This window comes from Arvicanthis niloticus, chromosome 2, assembly GCF_011762505.2.
Source record: "Arvicanthis niloticus isolate mArvNil1 chromosome 2, mArvNil1.pat.X, whole genome shotgun sequence".
Taxonomy (NCBI): Eukaryota; Metazoa; Chordata; class Mammalia; order Rodentia; family Muridae; genus Arvicanthis; species Arvicanthis niloticus.
Genome location: NC_047659.1, coordinates 35,751,578 through 35,773,398, shown reverse-complemented (window position 1 = coordinate 35,773,398; position 21,821 = coordinate 35,751,578). Strand labels below are relative to the sequence as shown.

The 21,821-nt window shown below is 41.3% G+C and overlaps 1 protein-coding gene across 1 annotated transcript; it reads right to left on the bottom strand.

Moving 5' to 3' along the window:
• Window positions 1-1,901: 1,901 nt before the first annotated feature.
• On the bottom strand, window positions 1,902-21,581 carry Dapl1 (death associated protein like 1). Its single transcript, XM_034493698.2, is given in 5 exon segments — window positions 1,902-2,186; window positions 9,111-9,171; window positions 11,508-11,533; window positions 11,535-11,596; window positions 21,461-21,581. Coding segments are annotated over 5 exon segments (324 nt in total). The 5' UTR covers window positions 21,519-21,581; the 3' UTR covers window positions 1,902-2,069.
• Window positions 21,582-21,821: the final 240 nt, after the last annotated feature.

The window sequence follows — 21,821 nt, the reverse complement described above, 5'->3', positions numbered from 1 at the left end:
TGGTCATGGTGTCTCTTCACAGCAGTAAAAACCTAACTAAGACATCCTTCATCTCTAAGCAGAGAGAATGGTGCCCTTCCTTTCGTCTCATGTCTTTTGGGTAACAGGACCTTCTCGTCCCATCTTTGTCATTTTTCTTATGTGCTCCATGTTCCTCCCTTCAGTCCTAAATCCTTGGCATCCCCCTGGTTTCTTCATGTTAGGCTCCATCCCTCATTGTTCATCTCTTAGCATTCTCGGTCTAGAGCTTCTATCACACACTCACTACTCTTTCTTAAATAGCTTTGATGAGTCTCAGGGGTCACTTTGTCCTGAAGGTTTCAGCTGGGGGACATGTGTGACTGCAGAGGGTAAGTGGCTTGTTTAAGGTTTCAGAACCATCAAGGGTCAGAAACAGAACCCTGTCTCCTAAATCTTAGAGTTTCCTGACACTAGCTCAGAGTCCTGGGAGCTGGGCTAAGCCTAGGTGGAGTGGTTAGGATTATTTTATGGAAGCATGTTGATATTGATGGAAAGCTTGATATTGTCGCAAATTAATTTTCCTTTCTTTTTGAAAAACCTTTGTATTGACTCTTTGTGAATTTTATATCGGGCACCCCAAACCTACTCATTTTCCCCTCCCCTCATACCTGCCCTCTTTCCTTGCAGCCTCCCCCAAAAGAGAACACAAAATCTCATCCTGGAAGTTGTAGTGTGTCACAGTGTGTCCCACAGTGTACCCTTTTGCCCATATTCCTTTGCTTGCAAATGTTTATTGTAATGAGTCTGGTTCTAGGCCTCTGGCTTCTGCTACTGGATCAATACCTCTCTGGGATTTCTCTCAGAGATCCTGTTGTTGCCTTGTGTCATGGAGATCCTATAGTTTTGGGTCTGTAGGACTAGCCCTTTCATGCACTTCAGCAGTTTATCAATGGGATAGATGTTGGGTGGGCCAACTCAAAGCCCTGGATCTGGGCCTGAGAGGTATCTGAGGTGGTCAGCCCACCAGCTCTCCCATTCTTACACCCTTGGGCTGGCTCTGTCCTGTTCCCAGTTGAGGTACATGGCCTGTTCTCCCAAGTGTTGAATAGTTGATGGGTAGGACAGCTCTCCTGTTCTGATGATCTCAGGGCCAGCTCTCCTGTCTGCCATAGGTGGCAAGGGACAAGGTGGGGGGGGAGGGGTTGGTATCTCTCCCTTGCCTATGTCACCAAATAGCAGACAAGTGGCAGGGCCAGCTCTCCTACACTCATGGCATTAGAGTCAGTTTACCTGTGATCCCAGCATTACTGTGATACCCAGGCGAGGTTCAGGGCCCATTGTCCTCAGTATTACAACTAGTGAGGGACGTGGCCAGTTCTCTCATCACTTGGGGCCAGCTTCTTACCTTCCATAGATGGTGAGGGATGAGGGAGAGGAGGAAGGCATATCTCCCTCACCACCTCCCAGCAGACAAGGTGCAGGGCCGACTCTCCTGTGCTCATGCCCTAGGGGCTGGCTCCCCTAAAACCCCCACATCCAGTGCCAGCTCTACTGTGCTGCCCAGCCGAGGTGCAGGGCCCACTCTCCCAAATACTGTAGCCAATGAGAGGCAGGGCCAGCTGTTCTGTTCGCATGGCCCCAGGGCCAGCTCACCTGACTCCCTTAGGTGGCAAGGGTAGGGGAAAGCATCCCTCCCTCCCTCGTCCAGGCCCCAATACAGTAGAAATGCTTGGTGTGCTTCCCCCACCCCACCCTCAACCTTTGTCTGCAAGGAGAACTGTTTATATGTGTGGAGTCAGAGTCAGTATCCAGGAGGTAAGCACTGAGCCACTGTGGTAGAAGGACTAGGGTGTTCTAGATCATTCTCACATGCTGTAGAGTTACATATAAAGTTCTGGTAGGATCCTGATACATAACCAAAAAAAAAGCACAGGAATGTATTAGATTCATAATTTTGGAAACTTTATTATCTAAAGTGAGAAGGGAAGATACAAAAATTGTTTTATTTACCAAGCAAGGGCAGCAGGCCTACAGGAAGTGTTGGCCATTTTTGCTGAGCTGTCAGATTGCGGGGAAGTTGACCAGATGGCTGTGTTTTCTATCCTGGCCTAACATTTTCGAGGCTGCTGGATAATGTAGGCCCTCTTCAGTGGAGCCGCCTTTTCCAAAGCAGGTGTGGGCTTTTGATGTGCCGTGTGAACTGTTGCTGGAAATTTATGGTTGAGCTATAGGTGAAAAGGGAAGAAGAAATAAGCATATTGGATCCATGGGTCACAAAATAGAACAGTAGTAAAAAAAAGCAATACATTGGTCAAGTCAGTTTCTTTACTTCTTCACTAAGTCCTTTCTTCAATAGCAATGCTAGTCCTGAGCCTATGGGAGGGAGTAAGTGTGTCTGATACACTGTTTCCTTAGCTTTATAATGTGGCTTTAGTTTTTATAACCATAAGAGTATATGACATAGATAAGTAAAAGTCTAGGCTGACCTTGGAATTAGGATCCTCCTGCCTTAGCCTTCTAGGGGCTGGGATCAGAAACATGTGCCATCATCCCATGCTAAATATTTGTTCTGTGGTCCCATTTTGAAAAGCAGAGATGGTGAAACATATCTGTGCCAGTGCTCTGTAATATCAGCAGTGATTCTAACATTAGTGTGTAGAGTCGATCATTATATTCTACGAAGCATGTGGACACATTAAGAAGAGGTTCTGGCCGGGCAGTGGTGGTGCATGCCTTTAATCCCAGCACTTGGGAGGCAGAGGCAGGTGGATTTCTGAGTTCCAGGCCCGCGTGGTCTACAGAGTGAGTTCCAGGACAGCCAGGACTACAGAGAAACTCTGTCTCAAACAAAACAAAACAAAACAAAACAAAACAAAACAAAACAAAACAAAACAAAACAAAACAAAACGAAGAGGTTCTGAGGGTGGGAAAATTCTTCAATTAATTATTAAACAATCAGGTGAAAAAGAGCCTCTGAAAGAAGTTACAAAGTGTCAGTTTATGTGTTAGGGCAGCACACCTGAAATTGTAACTTTTTTCAGTAAAGAGTGTGATGTTGGCCGTTCCTTCCAGTTCAAAGTAAACAACTTGGTGAAGGAACATTGAAAACCAGCTAGTTTCGAGTGAAAACGATTGTCATCAGTCAGCTGTGTAAGCCTGTTCAAATTAACACAAACCAGGAGACTTGCTGCCAGTAAGAGAGATATTTCCTTTTGACCAAATATCCTGTGGGATTTACATCCAGTGACGCTTAAGATGGGAGGGTTTCGGAGTGGCTGAGTGATTTGCACGCACACTTTTTTAGGAAGTGTTTGGACTCAATGACCTTTGGCTCTGTTCAGTTTGGGGTTTTCAAGCTCATCAATACTGTCCCAAGGTATGTCAAGACAGGGCTGTCAGCCAGCCAGGAAGTGGGGCCGTGGCTTGTGAGCATTGAATTTATTACTATTGAATTTGAATGCCCTTGCTTTGACACTCAAACTAAATAAAAGCAGAGATAAACTGTTATGACTCTGAGAAGTACATTGTTTATGGTTGGAATGGGTTTTTCTAAACTAGGGGAAACATGTGCGTTACCTCTTCTCAAACATCCCTGGCCAAGTTATTGCACACAGCAGTGACTTTCATTGAAACCTGACTCTGAAAATTCTTCTTGGACTTTAAAGGCACATGTACACACACACACACACACACACACACACACACACACACTATACACACACACACATAAACTATATACACAATACACACATACAAACACACATACACACAGACTACACAAACACACATAGTACATATACACACTACACACATGTATGCACACACACACACACACACATGCACAAACACATACTATATACACACACACAAACGCACACAAAATCTACACCCAACAGTGTTAAAAAGGCCTACCTCTGAGGGATAGGATCATGGGAAATTCTTTGTGCTTTAGTTCTAAGTATTTTTTTCCTTTTTTTTTTTTTTTTTACAATGAGCAGATACATTATGTACTAATTAACCCCAAGGATGGTCTCCTGCTGACATTCCAGAAGATGGGATCAAAATAAATTATATTGGCTATAAGCGTTGCTTTAAAGTCTGAAAAAGAATGGGGTGTTTTTTTTTTTGTTTTTTTTGTTTTTGTCAGAGCAATTATCATTAGTATATATGTGTTTTGCAGTATGGTAAGGAGAAGTGTTTTGTTTTGTTTTTCTTTTAACATTAGAGACCAAGGGCAATTTTAGGGGTCAATGACTTTAGTGGTTTGGTTCCTGAGTGGGCATTTTTAGCTTCATCTAAAACAGATGAGCTATTTCAGGTTGGCTTTAAATCACACTATAAAAATCACAGATAGAAACAACAGCCTGGCAAGTTACTGGAGGTCAAATGTGAGGCAAAGGGGTAAGCAAGAAGACAAATGGGTGTCCTGATGGAAGAGCTGCAGTCTGGGCAGTCAGTCAGAATGAGGAGGGCCGAGACAGAAAGTTGGGACAGGACAGAGAAAGCCACCAAGGGGCCATCATTGTTTGAGTAAGGTACAATGGGAGGAGCTAGGAAACCGGAAGGGGAGGCAGTGCTGGAGCACCTACATTTTTAGATCGGCACTAAGTTGTTATTGTCTGCGTCCTAGATGGTCTAGAAAATTTAAGGGCTTTGTCTCTGGGGTCATCTTAAAAATTATGGTAAAATTGATTATTTTACCCATTTTAAGAAGTGTTTTACAGACCAATAACATTAAATGCGTCCATTTTGTTGTACAATCAACACTGCTACCCATTTATGGGACTTGGACCCCAAACTGAAACAAAGTGCCTATTAACATTCTTTTAGCCAGGTGGCAATCAAGAACGCCCTGAGTCCCAGCACTGGAAAGGCAGAAGCAGGCGGATTTCTGTGAGTTTGAAACCAGCCTGGTCTACAGAGCAAGCTCTAGGATGGCCAGGGCTACACAAAAAAACCCTGTCTCTAAAACCAATCAGACAGGAAAACAATATTTCTGATCTTAGTGTTTCTATTACAGTGACAAAACACCTTATACCTTCAGGTAAATCTATCACTGAGGGAGGTCAGGGCAAGAACCTGAAGGTAGAAACAGATGCAGAGGCCCCGGGAGAGTGATGCTAACTGCCTTACTTTTTCTGGCTTTCTCAGCCTGCTTTCTTATAGCACCCAGGGCTTCTAACCCAGGGGTGGCTTTATCCACAGTGAGCTGGGCCCTTCCACACAATCATCAACTGAGAAAATGCATCACAGGCCTATCTGGTGGGGGCATTTTCTCAATTGAGCTTCCCTCTTCCACATGACTCTGGTTTGTGTCAAGCTAACATAAAAGTAGCCAGCACATTCCACAATTCTTCAAGTCCTTGGCAACCCTGTTTTATTGTGTCTCTATGAATCTGATCATTCTAGATAGCTCATATAAGTGGAATTCAGGCAGTATATTTCTCTTGACTTACTTCAGTTAACACAATGTATTCAAGGTGATAGTACTTGTCAAAATTTCCTTGGTTTAAAGTGTACAATACTGAATTTTATACCACATTTCACATTTGAAAGTTCCTACTTTCAAATTTGTGTGTGCACAAAAACAGAATTGTAAGATTATAAGCAATTATATGTTTAATTATTTAAGAAATGAGTTCAAGGCCATCCTGGTCTATAGAGTTCTGGGATAGCCAAGGCTATACAAATAAACCCTGTCTAGAATAAAACTTGTTTCTTGTCTGAGTCACCAAGATAATGGTGTCTAGCAGAACATGAGGAAGAACTCAAGATGTGTGTGTGTGTGTGTGTGTGTGGTGTGTATGACAGAGAGAGAGAGAGAGAGAGAGAGAGAGAGAGAGAGAGAGAGAGAGAGAGAAAATAGGTGTGTGTTCTATGTGTGTATCTCTATGTGAATTCTGTCTCATGGCTCCATTACAGGGGTGACATGAAAAACAGATCAAGAGAAAGTCTTGTGTTGGCTTCCTTCCTTGTAGATACCCATGAGCTGAAAACCTCTATTTTTAGTTTCAGGGAGAACAGTGTAAGAAGTCTGATCAAAGTCTGTCTGCCCAGAGCTCTGAAATAAACTCTAGGTGGAGAGAGATCAGGGGCAGGTTCTGCTTCTGAGCCTGAAACATGGTGATATGAGCAGATGCCAGCGTCTCCATTCATCTTCCCGGGTTGTTAAGTTCCAACTCCAATGTTGGCACTTAAATTTCCACACCCTGTTAAGCCAAGCACTTAAAGCAATATGCACACTTCACATCAGTGACATTCAAGGGCACTCCCATGGAGACGCTAATCTGTGGAACAAGAACCCTCCTAATTCACAGATGCCTTTGATAGTTTTCTTTCCTAGGATCCCACTTTACTGGCAGCTGGGCTACTTTGGCCAGAGGATGACCCAACGCCTGGCAACTCGGAAAAAGTCTTTATAAAAAGGAAAGGAAAAACTTTAAAAAAGTTTTTAAAAGAGGAAAAAGAAAAAAAAACTTTAATTAGATTCTAATATCACACCTTTACATAACATTTTTAATGTTTAACCAGATATCTTTTTGTGTTGAGAACACAACTCAGTATCTTTTCCCACCCTTTGTCTTTTTTTTTTTTTTTTTTTTTTTTTGGTTTTTCGAGACAGGGTTTCTCTGTGTAGTCCTGGCTGTCCTGGAACTCACTCTGTAGACCAGGCTGGCCTCGAACTCAGAAATCCGCCTGCCTCTGCCTCCCAAGTGCTGGGATTAAAGGTGTGCACCACCACTGACCGTCTCACCCTTTGTCTTAAAAAGAAAATAATTTATAGTACGTGAACAACCACAAACCTTTGAGGAAGTACATGACATTTTAAAAGTCAAGTTGCTTTTGAAAGTGGCCAGTAAAAATTAGTCAAGACCATGTCTCCAGATGTTAGCACAGAGAGCATTCAGGTTATCGGATGCCTTTTCTACAGAGAGACCAGGCTATGTGTACAGCCGGGGGATAATGCAAACATTCTGTGTAGGGATGGAGAGGTAGGGAAGGAGGAGAAACAGGGTGGGGGGAAGAAGAAAGGAGTCTGTATGGGAAAATAGTGGAAGAAGAATGCCCAGGGTGCACCTCATTTAGATTAATCCTGTCCCAACCCTTCGGGGAGTGTTTTCAACCTCCCAAGTCTCAAACCCTAGGTTGGTAGACCAATGGAAATTTCTTGTCATGACTGATTGGTTGGTGAGGTCTTATAGGAAGTGGTCATCTTAGACTATTACAGCTCCAAAATCAAGACCAGAAATATCGTGGGTTCCTGGGACTAGACATAAGAAGCTGAACGTGGGAGAGAATGTTAACAAATGTAAAAAAATATGATCCTCAATTATGTTGCTATATTTCTTCTGAGAAACTGTTAGGTCTTCATGGCAACGTACACTATGGCTGAAGAGCCACTTTAGTACTGGGGATAGCATCAAAAGAGGTGTGTGGCTCTGGGTTTGTTTGTTGTTTTGTTTTGTCTGTCTATGTAGTCTTGAACATTTTGAAACTTGCTACGTAGACCAGGCTGGTCTTGAACTCACAGAGATCCACCCACCTTTATCTCCCAAGTGCTGGGAATAAAGGCTTGTACCACTATGTCCCACACTTTGAGTTTTCTTCTTATGTACACTGTGTGTGCAAGTGCAACAGAAGACAAAAAGGTAACTGCCTCAAAAAGGAACAGGCAGAAAGAGATAGAGAGTATCTGATACCCTCTACAGACACACAGACACAGACAGACAGGCACACACACACAGACAGACACACATAGACATGCACACAGACACAGACACACACAGACACAGACACACACAAACACACACACACACCTTAAGGGCAGCTGCACAGTTTCTGCTATTTTTCCAGAGCTAAGCTGAAGATCCCAGATCCCGGTTTTGGCAACACAGTACTTCAAAGTATAGCACACTGACTCCTCACGCCTCATAGGCAGCGGGTGCAGGAGCCCCTCTTTCTACCTAAAGGCCAGAACCTTTAGAAGAATCTCTGCTCCTGTGACTGTCTTTCCCATGTCTATCAACCAAGAAACTGATGCAGATCTCAGGAAGGGAGACAAGAATTGACCCACACCCAGAGCAGAGAGCAGACTTAGCTGCAAACCATCAGCTACTCTTCTGGCCCATTTGGTCCTCTAAAAATGATTTATCTTCACTGAATGGCTCATGTTCTCCACTTCCTTTCCCTTTATGCTGCGTATGGAAGTTCCTGCTCAGGGACAGGCTATTGGAGACTTACTTTTCTTCCTTGCCTAGCTCCTAGGCATACAATAAACTTCTAGGCCTTTTTTCCCACTAATCTGTTTACTGGTTTATTTCAGACTAAATGCTGGAGTGTGGGAGAGAAGGTGGAAACTCACTTGCAACTTTAAGTCTTTAAACAGAGGCAGCTCCGTCCTGTTCCTTCAATCAATGGGCCAGTTGAAGAGAGAGCGGCCCTCTTTAACACCGTTAGGATAAATGTGTTTGTCGCTTGAAAATAGAGTAAGGGTGTACAAAGTTTACCTACTGAGTAAGGGCTCAGAAAGGAGGTGGTAATCACAGAATCCCAAACCACTAATTGCTGTCTGCCCAATAGGACTCTTTCTGAGCTGTCTGAGGTACTTGGAAGGAATTCAAGCTTTAGAAGGAAAAAATAGTAGCAGTCACGCTCCCTTATAAATGTACTTTATTTGACAAACCCAGCTGGTGTCTGGCTGCTTCCAGCCCCCAATCACTCAACCCTGTACCCACCATCGCCACTTCCCTATGGAGATGCAGAGGAAGGCCAAAATGGCCAGAGTCTCAACACAGAAGCTGTCATTTGTAAGAGTATGCCAGTCTCCCTGAGAAGTATTTGAGAGGGCAAAGGATGGTTCTGCACACTCAGCATTGGGACTCTGACTTCATCCCCTGCCTTGTTTTGAAATTATTTATTTAGAGGCACTTTAAGGATTCTGGAGAACTGGTTCATCTCATTTTAACTAGTTTATGTTTCTCTAACTGAAAACAAACCAATTTTTTTTTCCCCCACAAGGATATCAAACTCACGGGTTGGGAAAAAAAAAATGTTAGTGGTCATCTGCAGGCTCCTACAAGCCACTTGATCCACTGGATAAATTAAGACAGAGCTAGAGTATCATCTGTATCACCTTGTGCATGGCTCACCTTGTCCAGTGTGTCGGTCAGAGCATCCAGCATCTGTATCTTGGCACCATTTGTGATGACACTGTGAAGATGAGAAGAAGCTTTAGATCCAGACCTTGAGACTGGAAACGTAGCTCAGGGGTTGGTAGAGTGTGTACCTGACATACACAAGACCCTAAACTCAATCCCAGCACTGCCTACTCCCCCAGTTACCATTTGGGCTAAATGGATGATTCACTCAGTAAGTGCTTTCTATGCAAGCCTAAGGACTGAGTTTGATCTATAGAACCCACAATAAATAAATAAGTAAATAAATAAATAAACAAGATTTGGAGGTGTGTATCTGTTATCCCAGCACTGGGGAGGCAGAGAAAAGGACTAACTGGTCTGCTAGCCTAGCCTATGTGATGAGGCCCAGGCTAATGAGAAAGCCTGTTATAAACAAAGATATATATATATATATATATATATATATATATATATATATATATATCTCCATATATATACACATATATTATATATATATACTGTAGGCAGTAGTACTACAGCAAGCTGGCTGGTCTGCTAGCCTAGCCTATTTGATGAGGCCCAGGCTAATGAGAAAGCCTGTTATAAACAAAGCATATAAATATATATATATATGCTACGGCCTACAGCAAGCTGGGCCATCCTGTATCATTCATCAATGGAAAATATGTTCCACAGGCTTGGGATAAATATATATAAATTATATACATATGTGTTTCTTTAGAAAAACAAATCTACTGGAGAGACTAAATGATCCATGCAGGTCTTTCCTGTGCTCAGCAACACCTAGAGACCAATATTCTGCCTCCATGTACCCATGAGCCATACCAAGCTTTGTCAACCAAGTTGCTACTATAATTGATTTTTATCTCTTTATTGAAGCATTGTTATACACATTATAGGCATATAGCTTATGGTACCTTACACTGAAAACACTTGTCAATTCAGTGACCTTTTGGGAAAACCAGTTCCCTGAAACCAAGACGCATGGATGAGTTCTGTCTTTGGCAATAGCCACCTTACATTCTCTGTGTCTACCTTCCTTCTCTCTGGCCAAGCTGTGTTGTAGGAGGTTCCTGTTGGGCCCCAGTCCAGAGTGTAGCCTGGGGGCAAACTGCCTTTCTTGGTTCACTTCTGCCAAAGAAGTGAGCTAGTTCAATGAAGTAGGGAATGACTGAGAAAGACACCTGAGGTCAACTTTGGGTGTCTGCATGTATGAACATGAATGTACATGAACACTACACACACACACACACACACACCCCACATACACACACACAAAACACACGCACACACATACCACATACACACACCACACACACACACACACACACACACACACACACAAAAGCCCAGTATAAAAGGTGAAAAGGACAGAACAATTGCAGTCTGTTTCCCTCTACATTCTCCCTGTGAGACTTAAGCAGGTGTCTGAACATCCTTTGAATCCTTTTGAAGGTCTCACTAGTGTTCCATGGAAACCAATCTCTGAAGCATCCTTCCTCATTGGGCCACTTGCAGGAATCAGGCCAATATGTCCATTTCTTTTCCAAATGAACTCATTTTCCTTAAGCAAGTCTTTGGGTGGTTCGTATATCTGTATATAGGATACACCAACTCATACCTCTAACTTTATAATGTTAAGGTCATGGTAGGAGATGCAGGGAGACAATAGATCCAGTACTGGTATGCTTTCAAGCTTTGCCTTAGGTAGGGTTTCAGTTGTTCTGAGAAACACTCTGACCTCAAGCAACTTGGGGAGGAGAGGGTTTATTTCATCTTATATTTCCAGGGAACAGCCCATCACTAAGGGAAGTCAGGACAGGAACTCAGGCAGGGCAGGAACGTGGAGGCAGGAACTGATGCAGAGGCCACGAAGGAGTGCTGCTTGCTGGCTTGCTCCTCATGACTTGCTCAGCTTGCTTTCTTCTAGAAGAACCCAGAATCACCAGTGTAGGGGTGGCACTGCCTACAGCAAGCTGGACCATCCTGTATCAATGATTAGTGGAGAATATGCTCCACAGGCTTGCCCATAGGCTTGCCCATGGACTTATTGGGTGGGAACATTTGCCTCATTGTGTTTCCCTTTTCCCAAGTTACTTTAGCCTGTGTCAAGTTGACACAGAGCTAACGGGGACATAGTGGCTATTAGTTTAAGTAAGTGAATGGTGAGACATGGTCAGGTGCATTTGGGATCATTTAGAAGGAGGCATCTGTGTGGTCACAGAGAGCAGAGTGGGTAGGGTGTGATGGGGTTCCAGGGAACACTCCTGATGGTTGCCCAGAACACACTGCTCACCTCTACCCAAGCCTGGCTGCCTCCCCTGAAATTCTTGGGGCCTTGGTTTGTTCTTGATTAATTCTGGAAGCAGAACTCCAAGCAATCCCTACCTTGTTTTCTCCAAGCCTGTCTTTTTTTGTATGTCTTTCCAAAACGCCCATCTCTTGTTTTTTGGAAATTCGCATCCCTCCAGCTTTCACTAGAAACAAAAAAACCACCAGCATGTGTGTCAGAACAGCTTTGTTTCTTAGACAGGACTCACATCCAAGTTTCCTAATTTGCATAGAAAAAAAAAAACATTTATCTAAACAACAGAATTTAAAAAAACAAAAAAAGCCTAAGGAAGCCAGGGTAGGGAGGAGGAAGGTCTGGGGTTTACTTTTTATGCTTAGAGAGGTGGAATCAAGGTTGAAAGGCAACAGGTCACACCCGAATTTAGGAAGAATAGCAACACACTCCCTTGGGCATTTGGGGGGGGGGAGTGAGGGAGATTTTTTTCTCTTATTATCGGACCAATTACATTCTTCAAGATAACAACCCATAATTACAATGTGACCCTTTGTTTTCCCACAAGATTAAAGCTTTCGCATGGCTTGCAGTTTTGTTTTTTCAACGGAAGCTTTCAAAAGCCAGATTCTGAGAGATGAGCCAAATTTCAGGGTGCTGACAGACATTTAACCCAAAGAGGGGCTTTGAATTCCAGAGGCTGGCCACCTTCCTCTCAGACCCCAAACCTCCATGCTGGCTGAACTTTCTGCCATCCTAATGAGTAATTAAACTGTATTAATAGTCATGCCATTCAAGAGTTCAATTAGTGTTAATTAGGCTACAGATGACCTAAAAGCAACTTGAATGTTTAACAATGTCAGCCGAAATCGGAGTTGAAAAAGGAACAGCCTGTTTCAGATTGCAAGTCAAAACAAATTCCTTCCTCTTTTCCCAGAAAAATCACACATCTCAAATCTGACAAGCTCGAAGGAGAAGAGGCTCCCATGGATGCTGATTGGTTTGAACCTGCTAATCCTCTTTATGGAAACGCCACTTGGACGATTTGCTAAAACTAATTCCAGTAAGGTAAAAAGTAAAAAACAAAACAAAACAAAACAAAACAAAACAAAAAACCAAACAAACCGATTTCTCAGAGCTTTCGTGTGACTGACTTTATCTCTGTTCTTATAACTATTAATACTTAATTCTTGGTCAGGCATACATGCAGAAGGGGTGCAATCAAGAAACACGAAAAGATTTGTGAAACCCTTCCCACCATCTCTAGTTCCCAATTCCTGGTCTTTACCCACAGATAGTTTATACATTATTTGTTTTAGATGGTAACATAAGATAGTAACTGTTCTGTGTTTGGTTTATCCACCATCCCCACCCACCAACCATACATTTTATAGAACAGTCAACATGTCTCTATTTTTATCTGTGTCTTTCTTCTTAATATCTACTTTGCAATTCTATTATGAAAACCTTCTGTGTTTACTTAGCCACTTTAAGCTAATGCTAGCCATCCCATGGGTTTCCAATTCATTGTGTTCATGAACAAAGCTTCCACAAGGATCCTTCTTATACATAACTGTACTAGCACACGTCTCTCTAGCTGTGGGGTGTATTTCTAGAAGCGACTTGGCTAGGTGCATTTGGAAGTTTGTTAAATCTTGCTGAATTGTTCCTCCACAGAGGTCACACTAGTTTACAGTCTTATCAGCTACCATGGCAACAATTGTTTCTCCAATGAGCTAGAAAATGTTGCATCTTATCAACCAGTAAGCTAAAAGTTAGAACTATAATAGGCATGGAGAAGCTGCCCTGGATCCTGTAAGTATCTGGAAGCAGATGGAGAGCCAACCTCCCTGCCTTCATTTCCTGATGGTCCATCTGGGTCACCTGCTTACTTCTACACGTTAGGTGCTAGAGAAGAGGAGGGAAGCAGATGGGCTGGTCTGGGAGAGAGGATGACCCCACATTACCCTCCCTGATTCTTCTTGAATTTAGACCTAATGGATCAGCAGTTATGAGTGCTTGCCCACCTTCTGAGAATTGGCTTGGTTCCCAGCACCCATGCAAGCGCACAGTCACTCCAGCTCCTGGGGATCTAACACACACACATACATTAATGTAAAAAAAGTTAAACCTTAAGCTTTAAGCTCATGTCAGGACTTGGAAGATGAGGCTGGGGGTCCTGTACCCCTTTGTCTGTTCCTCTTCCTAATACACATAGATCAAATCTCCTCTCTGCCTTTGATGCCACTTAAATGTAAATGTCATGTTGGGAAGATAGCCAAACTTAGCTACTTGGGGCGGCCAGAGCCAAAGCTTTTGTCCTAAAACTCCAGGTTACAGTAACTCATTGCTTTAGTTTGTGTTTCCTTTTTGTTATTACAGCTTAGGCTTAAGTTTTGTATTTACTTTTTTATGAGCTGTTCGTAGTTTTTGTCCAGTTCTCCCCATCCCCCATTGGATTACTAGTCTTTTTTTTTTTTTTTTTCATCCATTTCTCACTTAATTTTAGGAGCTGTTTGTGAAATGCATTGCAAATATAAAATGCTTAATTGTACCGTTTACTGCTTTTTTCTTTCTTATTGATAATGTCTGCCCATTGTAAAACTTTATGCTTATGTGGACTTGTCAGTCTCACATGGATTTGTAAGGAATGTGATGTTTTGCAGGCACTCTCTGCCACCTTGTAGCAGTTCAGTGGTTTCATCCCATAAAGTCAGCCTCTGGCTTTATACTTACATGCTTGGTCCTTCAATGATGTATTTAATGCAAGTCATATGGAGGAGGCAGGTCCGGCTTGTTTTGTTTTGAGGCTGTTGAGACCAGATTTTGCTATGAACCCAGGTCTCCCTGTGTAGTCCAGGCTGGCCTCAAACTCCCAATCCTCCTGCCTTACTTCCCGTGTGCCGCAGTTATAGGCGTGCACCACCACATCTGGTTTGATATAAGTTTTTTTAGATGATCTAAATTTGAAAATTAATCTTTTCTTTATCAATTTGAAATGCACCTTTATTGCATACTGAGCTTTTACACCCCCCCCACATGTCTGTCTCTATATAGACATATATCTATATATTTATATATAGATATATGTCTTTCTATGTATCTGTTTAAGAAATTATATATACAATATATTATATATAATTTTGTATATATAATTATATATTATATTAATATATAATTAATATAATATAATATTATATTAATATTATATAATATAATATAATTATATATTAATATATAATTGTATATTAATAATTAATATACAATTATATATTAATATAATATTAATATTAATATTATATATTATATAATATAATATATAATAATATATCATATAATATTATATATTATTATATAATATTATATTATAATATAATATAATACTATATATTATATAATATATTATTATATATTATATATTATGTATATAATATATATTATATAATATATATAATATCTAATATCTAATATATATAATATATTATATTATAATATTATATTAATATATTATTATATTATAGTATATTAATATATTATATTATAGTATATAATATGATATTATATATTATATAAAATATATCATTATATGTTATATATAATATATAATATATAATATATAATATATAATATATAATATCATACTATATATTATATATAATAATATATTATATTATATAATTATATATAATATACAATATATAATATATTATATAAATATATTATATATTAATATAATTAATATATTATATATTATATATACAAAATATATATACAATATATATATATAGTGTATATATTATATGTAATTTATATAAAATAGATGCGCACCACCACACCTGGATTAATTTATGGATATTTTTTAAAGTGGAGATTTGTGTTGTTGTACCCCTGGTGGCTCTGTGTTTGAGAATACGTGTGACCTTCTATTGTTTGCCTCTCTGAGTCTCTTGGGAATTTGTCCAGGTCAGTCTTCCACATTTATGCTGAGGCCCGCACTTCATAAGCACGTCTGTAAGCCAGGTCTCTTCTTCACGCCCAAACTAAGAACTTCGAGATGAAAAAATTAACTGAACACCCGTGAGTTTATACTAATTGATTTTTGCATTTAGGATATAGTGAATTCCATTATTGCTTATTTTGGCTTTCTATAGATTCTCTTAGATTTTCCAGGTGGAAAGAATACATGTGATTTATAGACAGCAATAGACTTCCTTTAGAAAAGTGTTCAATAGTGGTGACTGTGAACATCTTTGCCTTTCTTATTTTTAAAGGCTTGTGTTTCCTTATTAAATGTAATGTATTATTTGGGTGTCCATCTCTTCCTACATATTTATCTATCTGCATACACATATATTATACATTTTCATCACATTGAGAGAATATTTTTCATTATCATTCTATATCATTCTATTATTTGAAGAAATATTGAATTTCAACAAATGCACCTTCACATTTATGAACATGTTCATATTGGGTGTTTTTCCTTAATGTGTTTCATTGCTTTGGCAATGTTGACTTCGTTTGGAAGGACTTATAGAGACTCCAAAGGAGGATGCCAAGAGAGAGGGAAGGAATTTCAGTCAGAGGAGGAGCTGTGGAATCAGTCAGGCCACGAGGGAGGTGAGGAGACCATCGCCAAACTTCTGTGGTGATCCTAAGGAAATTCTGGACAACTCCCCTGAAGCCATGAGACTGCTGTGATTTGCTATGGTTTGAGTTGTCCTCAAAGGGCTGACCTGAAAAGCTGGTCCTCAGTGTGGCTATAATGTGAGTGGGATGTATTAAGAGGTAGGGTCTCCTGGGAGTCCCTAAGGTCAGTTGGGAGTCCTTGGAAGGGACATAAGGACCCCAGTCTATCTTCCTCCTGCCTTCTGCTGGGTGAGTCTAGCTAGCTCTTTTACCACAGAGTCTTCAACAGAGAGTCAATCTTCAGGAATGGGAGCTAAACAAGCCCATATTATTTGTATGATTTATAGAGTTAGCCTGCCTGAGGTATCTCTTATGCTAATGGAAACAGATGGATACAAGGACTGTGAGATACTAAGCAAGTATCTAGTTTTCTTTCAGCCGAGGTTTCCACATCCCTCAAAAGGGAATAAATCCCTTTGTTCAGAGGTATTCTTAAGAATAAAGATACATAAGCCAGACTGGTGGAATGACTCAGTGGGTAAGGTGCTTGTCACCTAGCCTGAGAGTTTGATCACCAGGACCCACATGGTAGAAGGAGAGAAGCAGATTATCTTCTGACTTCCACACATTCATGTGCTAAAGGGTATACCACCCATACATATAAATACATGTACATTTTTTAAAAATGGGGAGTATTTTTTAACAAGATACATAAACCTTTGTTTCATGGTAGACACAATAATTAGTAGTTGTTAATATTTAGTAGTTACTTGATATTTAGATTGATTTATTGATTGATTTGATTGATTGATTGACTTTTGGCTTTTTGAGACAGGGTATAGCTCTGGCTATCCTGAAACTCACTCTGTAAAATCAGTCTGGCTTGGAACTCAGAAATCTGACTGCCTCTGCCTCCGTAGTGCTGGGACCAGGGGTGTGTGCCACCGCCTCCTGGCTTATTTAGATGTATTTTAGATTTCTCCAGAAGGGGAAGGCAGAGTGAATATCAAATAAGAAAGGTTTCTGAGTAGTTTGTGTTATTCAATGCCAAGTACATTGGTGGTACAGCGGTCAGTGCCTCTTGGCATATAGATAGGTTGTTCTGTCATGAGCATCCTAGGAGAATTCTGGGGAACTTAGGAGGAATGGAGCAAACAGTCATCATCAGTGAGATTTCATCATTTGCCTCACTTTGGAAAGAGCATAACCACTTCACAGAGAGACAAACAGCAAAAAGGGTATTCTAGAACCCCACACTGCTGGAGTTCTTCATTTTAAAAAAATAAAACAGGAACATTCAGGGAAGACAATTTGATTTGTGGCAAGGCACAGAAAGTATCCCCATTCTGTGGGTAGATATATTGATTTGTAGAGTGAGGTTCTCACAGACTTGTGGTGAATGAACCAGTTGGAACCAGTTTGTGGGAGGGTCATCTTCAAGGCTCTGCTAGGAACACTGGTCTCACTGGTCTCCCAGGATCTAGATAAATCATGACTATAGCACACGACAATCACACCCTGGCCCATTTTGTTGATACCATGGAAGGACCTTCCCAAGGAGCCACCGTGGTGTCTAAATCAACCCTTTTAAACGTACATGCACACACCCCCAACTCCAGCTTCATCTTTGGAGTATAATTTCTTTAGAATCTTTGTGTAAACCCAACTGTAATTCAATGAAGCAAAATATGAATAGGTTTACTATCTTAAAGGACCATATACACAAACTTGAACACAAATACAGTAGGATGTTCAGGACTTTTGGTGAGAAGATTAAATTTGAATCTACAGAATTATAAAAAGATGTTCTTTTGGGTTGTTTCATTAGGAATCCTAAGTTGGTTCAGGAGGATTGAACCTTTCCCTTCCTGCCTCTGGGGTAGAGCTGAGCTCTTGTGGTAGATTTTGTGGTTTGTAATTTTTCAAAGATAAATCTTATAGTTTCAAATTCTACATAATTTCCCGTTAAGATTTTTTCCCCCAGTATTTGGTAGAGAGCAGTCAAGACAAAACCCAGCCTATAAGAAAAATTAGCCCTTTCTTTCCCTGGACCATGGAGAATGTATCTAAGAAAGCACAAAACCACAAAATTTGTGCACACTCTGCTTTATGGCTGAAAACTTGTTTGAAGATCTCATTAAAAGGCAATGCTTACAGAGCGCTCAGGGTGCATTCCGAGTGGACTTCTCAGAGAATTTTCGGTTGTCAATCAAGAGCCCTGAAAGTTCTCAATGAAAGAGGCTTTTTAGAGCAAGTTCTATTTTCCAGTCTCAGGGCTGTGTGACTTTAGTGCAGTCTCTTGGCCTCTCTTAGTTTCAGTTTGCTCCTTTGTGATGCTTCTTTGTAAAACACCATTTTTCTGGAGAGCTTCTGCCATGTCTAGAAGCTTCTATGCTGTGCAGTGCGAGGTTGACTGAGTGAATGGCAGCTGCCCATGCAGTCGCCAGGCTCTTCTTTCCTTATTTTGGGAAGTGGGTCTCACACAGTTCTCTTCTAACCTCTTCCCTGCCCCAATCTGTCCTCCTTATTCTGCAAGAGTTAACCACTCAGACTGACTAAAATCAAGATTTCCTTCTGTTTAGTTTTCATGTCTTATTAAAATTATTTTTTGGGGGAGGGGGAGGATCTCACTGTGTAGTCTCAGCTGGCCTGGAATTCTCTCTGTAGACCAGGCTGTTCTTGAATGCACAGAAATCTGCCTGCGTTTGCCTCCTGTGTGCTGAGATGAAAGGCATGCACCACTCTGCCATGGCTTATTTTTTATTGTCTTAATAGAATATCTTTTATGTATTATTTGACAGTTGTATATAGTGATTCTCCCCCATCCCCTATTTATTATATTATAGCCTTTTAATGAGTACAAGTCGTTATGCTTCTTGTGTGTTTCTTATTTGTCTCCCTCTCTCACTGCCCGACCCCATTCTCCGTGCCCACCATTTTGTTTTAAGTGACACTGGTCCATAGGCAGTTATGATCACCTAGGGGGTTCTTCATGATACCCTTCCCCATAAACTTTCCTCTTTCCCACAGAAGCCAGAAAATGCCTCTTGCGGTTCACAGCTGAATCTCTGTACAGCTCGCATTCTTTGGGGGTACTTTTTCAAGGGTAGGACTGGAGATGAACTCCTGAACGACTGCTTATCTTCCTGTTCATCACACATCTAGCTTCCTTGGACCACCTTCTACTCACAAAATTTTGATATTGCTGTTTATGTAATATTTGGTTCTTATAAAACTAAGAGAAGCCTGGAGCTGGTGGCACACACCTTTAATCCCAGCACTGGGGATGCAGAGGTAAACGGATCTCTGAGTTCAAGGCCCCCCTGGTCTACAGAGTGAGTTCCAGGATAGCAAAGACTACACAGAGAAACCCTGTCTCTCTCGGAAAAACCAACTCTTGCTCGAACAACAACAACAACAATAACAACAACAACAATAACAACAACAGCCCTAAGAGAAAGGTAAATAAAAAAAAGCAGGAAATCCAGGCTGCTTTGTGATTAACATTGTCTTGTTTCAGGGCATAGATGTAAAATGAAGTCTAACAGTGGTGTGATTGATGTATTACATTAATACACATAAAGGAAGTTTCCCCACCCCCAATGTATAGGTGGGAGAGTTCCAGCTGGCTGACCTCTGAGTGGTTCAATTCATAACTATGCTGCAAGCACTAGTGTCTTTTCCCACTGGGATTGTTTTCTGTCTGGACTACTGCAGCAGGTGCCAGTGAGGCTCCCACAGCTGAGTCCAGAGGGCTCCCACTGGAGTCCTGCCGACTCCAGTGGGTTTTATGAAGCCCCGGGTTTAAAGAAGTCAACATTCAAGCGTCGGGTACTTATATCAATTTTATATTATTTTTCATCCTCATAATAGCCTTACCAGATTGATGTTATTTGTTATCCCCTTTCAGAGGAAAGAAAACCGAGGCTCAGAGAGAGATATAGATTAAAAGTTAAGTTCAAACTCGACCTTGTCTGGTTCTGACTGCCTTGCCTTCCCTCCCCACCACATAACATTAGCTTTCTGACGTCAGACATCTGTATTTTTCTTCTAAATATCAGGTGAAGATTTAATAGAATTTTTGGCATCTTATTAGTTTTGTTCTATAAATAAAACTTTGCATCATTGCAAACGGGTTCAGACTTTAAATAAATAAATAAATAAATAAATAAATAAATAAAGGGAGACTAGCTGAAGGATGAGGCTTCTTTGTTCTCTCGAGCTCAGTGGGAGAGCAAGCCTGCCTTCCTCTCCATTCCAATTATCCCAAAGCCCTTATCTGCAGTGTCACAGTTCATAATAATTCATTGTCATGCCAGAGGCATTGCGACATGCTTGATGGAGTCATGGTGTGCTATGTACACAGAGTAATTAGCAATCATTAGTGACGGGGACAGGAAGTTCCCCGGTGGCAATATTCAAACTTTCATTTAAGTATAACTTTGTGCATGAATGTACTGTAGCAAATCAGATTTTTAGGCGGATTGGAGTGGAGGCAGCAGGAAGAGAGTGGTCCACTTCTTCTCATCCGTGCACTATGTGAGCTCCTCTCCTAACAACTTGCCCATTCGCTCCCCTGTTTGTTTGCATCAAAACCTTTAAAATGTTAATGTTAAAAAAATTGCTAAATCCGCCGGGCGGTTCGGCCACGGTGTCTAGACTAAGCCGGAAGTCTACAGTTCTCCTGGGCTGCCTTCCAGAAAGTGCTGGGTCTGTATCAGATCCTCACCCTTTGCAAAGACTGTGCCCGCTGTCCCACCTGCCAGCAGGTAAGAGGCCTCCACCTCCTCTTAGACCTGACAAAGAATTATACAGATAACTGGATTTGTAAGCACAAAGCAGCTAGGCTTTTGAGATGCTAAGGGGAAAAGGATAGCAGTTGAAAAAATGTAAAACTAACTAAAAGTAGGCCTGTTCATGCTAGCCACGCTATGTAAACATATGCTTGGTTACAGAACCACTTTCTAGAGTCTACAGAGTTGATGCCAATAGCATGGATTTTTTTTTTTTTTTTTTTTTTTTTTTTAAAGGAAGACTCTCTAGTTGTTAGAGCCTCTGCAGACCCTGGGTGCTTATTTGAAAATGCTCCTCAGGTTATGGGTTGAGAGCACTGCCCAAGCCCAAAGACTCCAGAAGCAGAAACGGGGCTCTGTTCCTTGCATGGAAGTCAGTATGAGGTCAGCTAACCATGGGCATTTGCGAGAAAGGTAGGAAAGGTAGGAAAAACCCGGTAGGGTTCTCCCAAGGTGGTAACACCCAGGCGAGGTCACAGGTAATCTACAACCGTGGAGGAGCTCGGGTTGCTGGAAGTTAAAGCAACAGTGGTGGGCGGTCAACCTCTGCTCTGCAGAGGTGCTTTCTGGGGGGACGGATGCCAGCACGGTAGCCTTTTGCTGTGGGAGCGAGGTCAAGTTGGGGGGAGACCTACCTGCTGGAGCATGCCGCCCTTTCAGCGGGGACGGCAGAACTTGTACTTCACTTGCCATAGTGCCTGTGTGCCAGTGCCTTGTCTTGTGTGCTCTGAGGCTGAGTGCCAGTTGTAACTGGCTCATCTCACCTCACTAAGGCTTTATAGCTCCAGGGGGCGGGGCCCCTTGAGGGCATTGCTGAGCAACAACTAGGCACATCATTAAGCTGCCCTGTAACCTGAGTCTCCTTGGCAAGCCTTCTCTTCCTTTAATCTGGGAAAGCCAGGTAGATGTTTACAGGACAGAGGGAGTTCTTTTTTTTTTTTTTTTTTTTTTTTTAATTTTTAAATTTTTTTATTAGATATTTTATTTACACTTCAG